This window comes from Helianthus annuus, chromosome 3, assembly GCF_002127325.2.
Source record: "Helianthus annuus cultivar XRQ/B chromosome 3, HanXRQr2.0-SUNRISE, whole genome shotgun sequence".
Taxonomy (NCBI): Eukaryota; Viridiplantae; Streptophyta; class Magnoliopsida; order Asterales; family Asteraceae; genus Helianthus; species Helianthus annuus.
This window is the reverse complement of record NC_035435.2, coordinates 95,029,714-95,041,269: the sequence shown is the minus strand read 5'-3', so window position 1 is coordinate 95,041,269 and position 11,556 is coordinate 95,029,714. Positions and strand designations below refer to the sequence as shown.

Sequence of the window (11,556 nt, the reverse complement as noted above, 5' to 3'; positions counted from 1 at the left end):
TAAGTCTTCTAAATTTATCTCATTCCCTCTCATCATTAAAAAAAAAGTTGCTCACTCAATATCAAAAGTGTTGAAACGTTGCTTTAAAATCTGGTGAAAACGGTCACAAATTTAGGGGGAAAAACACATCAAAGAAATTCAGTTGACTTCTGTTGACCTCTGTTGACCATGTCAAAAGGAGTTAAACAGAAGTCAGAACAAAGGAAATGCATATTTGTTAACATAAATTGTTGACTGTCTGATGACATGGAACTTTGACTTACAAGGAAGGAAAGAATGAAGATGAAGAAAGTTAATTAGACCTCTTCATAAGAGTAGGGTCCACAAAAATGAAAAGGTGTCATACAACCGATAATCTTCTCCAATCTGAACTCAGATGAACACTTCAGTGAAGGGAATGATTAAAGAAACTGCAAATTAAAAGAACAAGTTGAAAGGGCACAACCACGATTACACGATTAATCATCATTAAAATCCTGATACCCACGATCCAACGGTTATATCATGAACCAAAAACCGACACCACATGATCTAACGGTAATAAAGACAATTAATGATCCTTTAACCGCCACTACATGATACTTTTCATATCTTCTCAACTGCATAAACCCACAACTCTCTGCTAAAACCCTTCACTATATAACTCTCACTTAGCAGAAAATTCAAAAATCACACCTTTCTCACAAACTCCAAACCAAAACTCACTTTGTTCCTCACTCAAAAATCCCTAAATTCCAAACCCTAATTCACAAACTTCAAAAATGGCCGAAGTAAACCTCAACATCCCAATTGTTCAACATGATGTATCTTTCATTGAAGATACTGAATTTCTGCCAATGAAAGAAAACAATCTGCTGATGAACACAGAGCATTCAGAATATGATGTAAGATGTCAACTTCTGATAGAGTATCTCATGAACTGTCCAATTTCAGGAGCTCTAACAAAAGAGAGAGAAGTACCAGAAAAGCTACTACAACAATTTGTTCACACCGTTGATGAAATTGAAGAAAACCAAATCTCTGCTCATGTATGGGAAAATGTTTTTGTAACATTAACTCCTGCAAGGATAAGAGAATGGCTCGAACTACCTATTCTTGATAATTATGATGAAGCACCGAGCAGAAAAGAGCTATTAAGTTTTATCATTGGGCTTGGTTACAAAAACAAGAAGATCAACAAAATTGGTTCAATCAAAAGAAATGAAATGCCAACTATATGGCAAGTGATGATGGAAGTATTAAACAAATGTCTCACCTCAAAAATCGGAGGAACTGATAAGATCAATCAAGCTATTCTAACAATCATGTACGGACTCATAACCGGGTTCAAAATTGATTATGGGTTAGAAATTTTCAACCTGATCAAGAGGTCAATCATCACCAAAAATGGAAAAATAATCTCACATCTGCCATGTCCGAGGTTAATTTCTATTTTCATTTCTGAAACATTTGCTGCAAGAGAAATAAAAATTCCAATTTTGGAGAATTTGTGGAGATCAAACACCATGAAGGCCTGGAGTTCTAATCATGGATGGGAATCTGACAAAGATATCCCTGAATTACCAGAAAGCATGCTATGTCTCATTACACCAGATTCACAATTCAGAATACAGCATGAAGCACTTCTAACCAAATCAGACTCTACAACAGAAAGAGCCAGCAGAGAAGTTTTCAAGTGCTCTTCATCACTAGAAGGAGATGAAGAACAAAAGTCAAGATCATCAAAAGAGGCAGGAGGAGAAGGAATTCTGATGATTATCAACTCACTAGAAAGTAAGTCAGATGATGCTGAAGATGATCAAATTCATGAAGGAAGAATTCATCCAGATTTTGATATGCTACAAGAGACAGCACAAGAATATTATGCAGAATCACATATTGCTGGAAGAATTCATGAAGATGCTGGAGATCATTATGAAGAAGCTTAATTTGATGGCACTGAAATTGAAGCAACTGAAGTAATACATCATAATGAATCCCATATCACTGGTACATCTCTCTCAAGAACTGTTTTAGTTGATACTCACTCAAAACAAACAAAATCAGAAAGTTCAGTTAATGTTTCTTACAATTTAGAACATGAAAAAACTGATGTTGATAAAGAGGTTACTAGTGCTTTTAATCTCAACTCTGAATCAGAAAAATGAGGAAGAGAGGTCTCAACGGATAGAGATCAGGAAACTGATCAAGGAAATCTGGAAAAAGGTAATATGTTTACCTTAAAAACTTATGGAGAATCACATATTGATGTGATTCAAGGATATAAGGAAATCCAGGATGAGAGTATGTCACTCACCACTGGTGGAGATGATACTGGTAAACTTAAGGTTGCACCAAATTCTGGTAAAGCCAAAAGTGACCCTATCATTTCCAAAACAGCAGCAAATGTATTTGCAGCTTGAATGTTAGCAGGAACATTTGTTGTTCCAAATATCCCTGAAAAAACCCATGAATCAAGAAAATCTGGAAACTATGTTGGAAAATGTTTACAAAGTCTGCAAAAGAAATCCACTGGAAGAAAAACTTGATATGTTGCTGTCAGAAATACAAGGTCAAAGGGCTGATATGAAGACTTTGTCAGAATCAGTGGAAGCAATACAGAAACAAACTAATGATAACATTGAAGCACTAAAGTCTCTTCAGAAGATGAAAGAAAAGGCACCAGAATCCAACATCTCTGCATCAAAAATCCAAACGATTCTCACATAAATAGAAAAGATCAAAGCACAAGTTGCAAATGTTATGAAGTTAAGGCAGTCAAGTAGTGAAAACAGAGTTTTGGAAGAAGTTACCATTCTAAGGGCAAGTAATAACAGTATCACAGATGCCCTTGAGAAGCTGTCAAAAGCATGGGCTGCAAGTCAGATGAAAGCTCAAACTGAATTCAACAAAGTTCAGAAAAACATGGCCAACAACTCAAAACTGGTAAAAGAAGCGCAACAACTAATAGAGAAGATGCAATTCAATATTGCAAAATTAGCCAAAGTGGATCCTCAAGAACTCATGAAAGAAATTCCTGCTGAAAGCTCACATCAGGAAGCTCCAATGTCAACTCCGCAACAATCATCAACCACACCAACCACCAAAGCTGAAACCACAATGATGGGTCCACCTCCAAATATCCCAAAAGATGAAATGCTGAAAAGGTTAGCAGCTGCAAAACCTCAAGTTATTACAAATTTGAAATTACTAGCTGCTGTCCCAAATCCTACAGTATCTGATGACTCAGCAATAAGTAAGTATATGAATATACAAACGATGAAGGAATGGGAACAAGAAGGTGATTCATTGGCAAAATCAAAGATTGTTAAGAGAAAAATCTCTGAAACTAAGTCTGTCATGGTTAAAGAGATTGCCAGGGATGTAATGACATTTCCTGAATACAATCTGGTGAGTTATTATTTAACAAAAGAAGATGAAATGCCAAGATCACTATCTCCTATCAGACTGGGTTTAAGAGAAGAAAGAATGAAAAGAGGGTCAGGTAGCATTCACAAACATAATGAGAATCTGGTAAAGAGAATTTTAAAGGTGGATGAAGTGAAAGTTGGAACTGATGATATTGGAGGAACTTATGTGCAAAACAGATACACACTTCAGAGAGAAAATGGGGATGAACAGAAGGTGACTGAGGAAGAAATAGCTGTCCAGTTGCATCCTTTAGATATTCTGTTTATGAAGGATCACTATGAAAAAAAAAAGAGAAAAATAACCAAGAGGTCAGAAGGGCATTAAATGGCATATCAAAGGCTGGAATATTGCTATTTGAAAGAATGGCTTTTTCAAACATTGATCTATGCATCAATTATGAACATGTGCACAACAAAAAGGTGTACTTCAGATCACCAAAGACAAAAGTTCCCTCAGAAATATTGGATGATGCAAGATCTGGAGACATCATTATGCAGACAAGCAAAGATGGAAAACAAGAATATGGTGTAATCTTCAGAGATTATGATAATAACAAAGCTCTGTTCAGAAGTCTTGACATCTGTAACTACTCAAATCAAACTCTGGGGTATATCTTGAAAACTATGAACAAAAGACAAGAACATCTTCAGAAGATAGAAAAGAACTTGGAGGGAAGCAGAAAAGAAATTGAGCAAATGATTGAAAAATGGATCCAAGCAAGAGAATGGTACAAAGACATGTATATCAGCTGCAACAAATATATCTCCTACAAAAAGAAGATAAAGAAAGGAGATGTGCATAAGAGAGTGAAGCTGAATTAAAGAAACTAGTTTATTTTTTTTCATCTTTTATGTAATTTGTTTTTTAAACTTCAGCAACTGGTTTAAATTTGCAAGTATTAAGTTTCCACTGTTTGGAAATTTTATATTCATGAGGTAGTTCATTTTCTTACAATACTTAGGGGGAAACTGTTAGGAAACTTTATTTGTAAGTATTGAAGAAAATCTCAATCAACTGGATCTCTGAAGAGATAACAGTCCTGAAGATCACAGCAAGAAGAAGATCAGACAGGACAACTGAAATGCAAAGTATCTACTTCAAAGAATCACAAGTTGATCAAGAGTTGATTTGGATTATCAGAGAAGGTCATTTCTGATGGATCTGATGATATTTCTGATGAAATATCAACAGTTTCTGACAATTCTGATCATCAGACTTTCTGATGATTTGTTCACCAGAATTTCTGATGAAGTGGTTTATCAGAAATTCTGATGAAGATCCCACTTGTCTAAAATCACAACTCTATCCTGCCACCAATGACCGAAGCATGACATTATTGGTTATCATGATTACAAATGCAACTTGAACGATGGATTCAATGAATATGTCAAATTGCTACTTTACGCAGGACTTATTGCATGAATAAACAATTGTTTATTCATGTACACCGCCGTCTATAAATAGAAGGCTCGAGAGGCAGAAGATAATTGAGTTTGAAGCTTAACATTTATATACAAACACCCAAACTCCACTGCTCTTCTCACCCACAGAATTCAAGATTCATTTGTATTAGATAATAATCTTACAATCACCTTGTTAAACTAATTTGTTTCAAAGTGATATAAACTTGATAATTATGTAGGTCTTGTTTCTTGAAAGTCTGATTTCCATTTCCGCACATCTTTTTCACATATACTGAAATCACTTGCCATATTACGTAAAAAGAAGTTGCTAAGGCCATACTGGGTCCAACAATTACCCTCCCTATACCTAATTATTCTATAACGTTAACTTTGTGATAACTATTATTACTATATATTATTACTAGGTTATAACCCCGTACGTTACACTGGGTGAATCATAATTATAATATTAAATAAAAAAATATGTTCGTAATATGATCTAAGTATATATAATATTGAGTAATATACAGACCAAATACGAAATAAATATTGTAGTTTGTATAGGCATTCATAATAATATGATATGTTGTTTGTTTTAGGATTTTTCATAGGAACTTAAAATTTTGTACCACTACTAATATTTGTTGTGACATTTTCTTGTTCAAAGGTAACGTGTCTGATTTTATCTGATAATAAATTATTCAGAAGGATTAATGTTGGCATAATATTATATTTTCTACCATCTAAATATAGTTTCCTCTCTTTCGCTGTCACCAACATTAATATAAGGTATGCTCGTATTCAAAGCTGTAACCAATATGAATTGTACGAAATAATTACTTTTATCACAATTGGTAAGGAAACCAATAAAAACTATTGATAATGTAATATGTCTCATACCATTTGAAAGGTCTGAAAAAAGGACTTCTAAACAAATAAAAGTAATGTAAATGAATAGACAAAAATTGAATCAATAAAACCAATTAACTATAGTTGAGAAAATACTATGTATAGTGTAATACTTTACATGTACAATTGAACCAATGAAACATATATATAAGTGAAAAAATAAAGACATGAGACACTATACGACAACTAAGTAAATCTAAATTAAAAAAAAAAGGTTATGACATTCCGAATGTAAAGATACCTTTCACACACCTCTACATCTTAGTTACAGTAGGAAAAAATACGTATGTTAAAAGTTTACCTTGTTTTAAAACACATATATCTAGAATTTTTTAAAATAATTTAAAAAAAATTCTCATTTGATTAAAGGGGAATAAATTATTACTTATTTGACATGGAAAACTTATCTAAAAAACATGATGTATTCTATGTGACATAGATAATATGATGAAGAGTAAAATAACATACCTAGTATGTAGAATGAAGTGGGGTTTAATTCTAAATATTGGATGTAATATATTGAATATTAACCAATGGGGTGGTGGTCCATTGGCAAAGGCAAAGCCTTTAGACACTTTGGGAGTGAGAGGTTTTGGGTTCAAGTCACATAATCCACAGTATTTAAAAGAAATTTGCAGTTCAAAAAAAATATATTGAATATTAAATAATGATTTTTTTCTATTCTTGACAAAACTTTAATTATCACAAAAATCTAATTTAATTCCAGAAGGGAAAGTAAAACTTACGAAATTTATATTAACATTAAAATAAGGGTTTTTTCTAAAAAAAAAACATTTAATTGATTAAATGGATACTAATTTTATGGGTTTTTATTTTAATAATTTATACCAAAATTAAATCCTTAAATTATAGATTAGATTTAAAACACATTTTAGACTTTAGATTTACAATCAAGATAAAATTCTAATATAATATTTAAATCTTTTTAATTTGAAATTTAAAATTTATCTATAAATTATTAATGCCCTCGTTAAATGACATGTGTCCAAAATCAGGTTTCTTTTATTATATAGTATAGATTATTATTACTATTACTATATATTACTATATATTAATAAACGAATCGAAACAAATAGTGATTTTAATATTATAATAATATATAGTTTTTTAATATTTTTATTATTTTAATATTATAATAATAGTTATTTTTTTATTTTTTTATTTTAATCTTTTTTTAATATCAGAGGTTGGGATAAGCTTGGTGTCAACCGGTATCGAACCAGTATTGGTATCGAAAATATCGTTACGGTCCTATTCGGTATCAGTACATGAAGGTAAAAACCGGCACTAATACAGAAAACGCCAAAAGTTGGTGCCGAATTGATATTGGAAATCTTTTAGTTCAAGAAGTTCAGTGCTGCTACCTGGTAACATTTGCTCATCCCTGATCACGGTTACCGTACAAACAACGGTATCATACAACTTTTTTTTTTTATTTTCTCCAACTTTTAATTTTTTTTTTCAGGGGTATGGATGAGCTCGGTGCCAACCGATACAGAATCGGTATTGATACCGAAAATATCGGTTACGGTACCGGTATATGAAGGTAAAAAACGGTAGTGAACCGGTACCAGGAACGCCAAAGTTGGTACCGAATTGGTATTTAAGATCTTTCGGTTCGGCAAATTTGGTATTGGTACTCAGAACAATTTGCTCATCTCTAAAACCACGGATTTCATACGAACAACATCGTTACCATACAACTTTTTTTAGTTGATTTTCTTTCGGTTATCTTTTAGTTTATGTAAATACAGACTAAATAACAAAAGAAATTCGCCTAACACGACGAATTTATTTAAACCTAGTTGGTCTTTATATATCATTGGCCCAAAAATCTGAGGAGTAAATATTCTAGATTCAACATCAATAAAAGGCCAAAAGAATTCTTCTTACTATCGTCTGACGAATCTAAGTCATACCGCCTTAGAATTAGATTTCAGATATATAACTAGAATTTAGCCCGCCGCGCGTTGCGCCGGCGAGACAAAGCAGTATAGATTTCGGAAATGCCATACTACACCACCAACAGAAACATACACTGTCACGGTTTTACATACATTTAAACAGAACTCAAACCAACCAGCAATAATGAAACCAAATCATCAATCTATTATCAAATGTGGCTAACAATATTCATACACAAATCCTTAAAAATAGAAATCGTAAACAGAAAATTGACAAACCAACTTCAAAAGCTCCTACTCCGAAACCAATAAGCAACCCATCCGGCACACATAATACCTCAGTCCTACCAAAACGCACATCCAAACACCCCATTAATTCCATCTTGATCATATAATTGGGACCTAGAAATTAATTTTGTAGAATGATATAAAATTTAAAGCTAAATCCCTATGTAAAGATACCTATCCATACATATCAATAACAGTATTTTAGATATATCAACCATATAAACATACCTATGCATACAAATCAATAACAGTAATTCAGATATATCAACATGATCCTTCATGTTAATGGGTGGATCTCACTTGTGTTTTATGAGTAATTTGTTAAGACATAAGATTTAACTCGAAACATGTCATTAGCTATCCAAGGTGTATTTAAATCACTGTTGTTGACTCGTAACTCAAAATTCTAAATTCATGACCCATGACCCGAGTCATTGACCTGTGACTTGAGTCATGACTCAACACAATATTTAAAATTAAACAAATAAAAAATATATATTACCTATGCAAAAACAAAGTGTATGTGTTAGTTGTTAAGTAAGTTTTGACTTGACTCCTTGACTCTTGGGAACCTGACCATTATTTGTTATACAGGAGACAATTTTATTATAATGGCAAGTAACCTGTAAGCTAAGTTATGTACCTTTTCTTGCAGAGTTCTACCTATGTGTTTTCTAGCAGAGAGAGACGTATTTGCATATATTGTAAACTTTCTTGCAATTTTTTCTGCTTCTTTCTCGTCATGATTTTGCTTTCCCTGCCTGTTTACCATAAAAAGAAAAACACATATAACTAAATATAATAAACCACCATTAGTGGGCCAGACTAAAAATTCTTAATCCTAATTTGATCAAGTATTTTCAATGCAAATTACCATCTTCTTATACTTGAGGAGCTCAGTGTTTTTTGTTTGTTTGTGCTCTGGCCCATACTCAACACCTCTCACATGACTTGTTGTTTGTTTGCGCTCAGGCCCATACTCAACTCCTCTCACACGACTTGCAACGTTCAGAGAGCAAATGGTTTCTCCAAGATCTTAGGAGCTTAGGCTAATTTGGACAAAGCGTCAGTGTCTTACAATCACCTCATGTGCAATATTCAAGGTAATTATGGTAACATTAGTGTTATAAATCTTTGTATGTACATAAGCGATTAAACAAATTACAATCACAAAAACTTCGCATAAAGAGCTCTGCAACAAATATTAATAATTAATTCTTTATCTCACATTTCACAACTAAAAAATGTCATTTTTTGGGTTTTCAGATGTGGGCATATTATCTGTTACCCTATGCACTCTCAAAAAATGGCTGGTTAAGCCTCCTGTTACTATTGTTGGTTGCACTTTTATGTTTCTACATCGATTTACTTCTTAAAAACACCACCTTCTACAAATCATTATCATGTTTGATTATCTAATTAAAAACACCACCTTCTACAAATCATTATCATGTTTGATTATCTAATTAAAACTATTCAGTACATTGTAAAAAAATAGTCATTTTTAAACGCACATCCGCGAACATCCCTATTTTAGTACAAACATGTAAAATATATGAGCCAAATATATTAGATCTAAAAGTAGCTACACCCTCTGATCTTGACTACAATATCAAATGAAAAGCTCATACATGCCATGACAAAAACCAACATGATTGTTCCCAATCGATACAAATCTTGACAAGAAAAAGCCATTGATATATACATCTATTATGTAATTAACTAAAAATTTTAATATCTTGAAAACCTTACCAAGCACCATCGCTATGTAGCGTCTTCAGAGAAGAGTGAAATTACTCGAAATAATTGGCTCTAGATGGATTGACAAAACAAATTTGAGTAGATTAAAGGGCATTTTTGTCATCTCTCGAAGTGAGTAAAGCGTTCAAATAATTGGCATTTCGTCATTTTACAAATCTTTCGATAATTTTTGCATGCATAACTCGAGCGATAAGCATAGAGCTTGAGCCCGAACCGGAACTCGGGCTAAGTCAGGCTCAAGAACGGCTACAAGGGATCAAGCTTACAAATTAAAATTTTAGTATGTCCTATGTTGTACTGATTTTGTAATAAAACAATACTATGTAACAAATATACTTTTTAAATCAGAAGTCATTAATTTAAAGTCAAAAGGTGATCGTCATTTCCTGAAATATGATTGCAGAATTTGAAACAATTGATTAAATTATAATTCCTTTAGAAAATGCATAAAAGTAAATCAGATAGATATATGCAAAGGCAACCAAAAAGACATTCAGAAAACATTGATGGTTTTTACTTACGGATGTCTTCCATTAAGGGTGACAATAGCAAGAGCAGCAAAACGCAGTTCAAAGTAATCAACAAACCCATATGATGACTGAAATCCAAACTAATAAAGACATTAGTAATAAAAATTAGTCAAAATATGAGTATAAGATTTAATCCGTTTAATAATAAAATATGAGTTATCAAACTTTATCTTACCTGATGAGCTTGGAGCCTTGAAGAGCACCAGTGCTTGAAAAGATTTCTTGAAGTATGGGTTCCACCCTTCCACAAATTCAAGTCAAAGTTGATATTTAAGTAAGAAAAGCCATATATAATATTATGATTAAAGCATATTTACAATTAGTAACAGAGTTAGAAAGCAACCTCCTTTTGCACAGGCAAATCACCAGTTCTCCTTTGAAAATCAAAATAACGTTTATGGTTCTCTTCACAAGGAATAATTAGGTCACAAACTGCACTATATGATGAAAAAATTCATAAATAACGGTTATATCAATATATATGAAACATATATGATGAATCGGAGAAGATGGTTACTGATTAGAATGAGTGTCGTGTCGCCGCCGCCTGCCGGTGTCTCCGCCCATGAATCTCTTTCTGTAATTCTATCATTCGGGATACAGCTTTTGGACAGATCAATCATAAGTTCAGTTAAACTATAAAATTGCAGAACCAATCAACACTTGAAGAAAACCCTAAATGCAAGAAAATATCCCCAATTCGAACATCAAAAGTTCACTTTGATTCTATAAATCAGTCCGTTTAAGGTAAAACTCCAGCAATACATAAAAAAAAAAGCTAATACATAGAGAATCAATAGAATAAATCGTAAAAAATTGCAGAACTAATATTCAAAAAACCCCAAATCTTCAGCTGCTTGATAACGAACCTACCTTTCATCTACTTGTGGTAATTTCTCTGGTGGTGTCGCGTGGCGGCGATGGGGGATGTTATAACGGTAACCGTTGGTGGGTGATTGAGGGCCAACTGAATGAGGAGATGTTATAATACCAGAAATCATGTGGCGGTGGAAAGAGATATGCTGGCAGCTGAATGCAAGAAAACACAACACGTACCCTAACACGTGTACCAAAAACCATACAATAACCTAAACAAATTGTACGTACAATAGACTTTAAACATGAAACACCTTTTAAACACAATTTACAACAACATCATGCCCAAGTATGTTACTAATTCATAATATTTAATGGTTCGGGTATGTGTGTTTTCTTTTTCTTGTTTGATTTTCTTAATTTTTAAAAATGACTTGTTAATTAATTGTATTGTAAGCAGCAAAAGTGAACGAGAATGCAGATTATGGTTCTCCAACGTATGTTTAATTTTGT

At 32.8% G+C, this 11,556-nt stretch overlaps 1 protein-coding gene across 17 annotated transcripts; it reads right to left on the bottom strand.

The window, feature by feature from the left end:
• Window positions 1-7,810: 7,810 nt before the first annotated feature.
• On the bottom strand, window positions 7,811-11,300 carry LOC110929635. Of its 17 annotated transcripts, none has more exons than XM_022172799.2 (9): window positions 11,101-11,299; window positions 10,745-10,863; window positions 10,571-10,659; window positions 10,403-10,468; window positions 10,219-10,307; window positions 8,811-9,748; window positions 8,580-8,697; window positions 8,439-8,508; window positions 7,811-7,992 (listed from the first exon to the last, which is right to left on the bottom strand). In XM_022172799.2, the coding sequence occupies exons 1-6, from the start codon at window positions 11,226-11,228 to the stop codon at window positions 9,730-9,732; spliced, it is 510 nt and encodes a 169-aa protein (XP_022028491.1). In that variant the 5' UTR covers window positions 11,229-11,299; the 3' UTR covers window positions 7,811-7,992; window positions 8,439-8,508; window positions 8,580-8,697; window positions 8,811-9,729. The 17 variants fall into 17 exon arrangements, 9 of the variants coding, with proteins under 9 accessions (XP_022028491.1, XP_022028490.1, XP_022028493.1 ...); XM_022172798.2 differs by lacking the exon at window positions 8,439-8,508 and having other exon boundaries at window positions 8,811-8,985; window positions 9,689-9,748; XM_022172801.2 differs by lacking the exon at window positions 8,439-8,508 and having other exon boundaries at window positions 10,219-10,295; window positions 11,101-11,300.
• Between the last annotated feature and the right edge of the window lie 256 nt (window positions 11,301-11,556).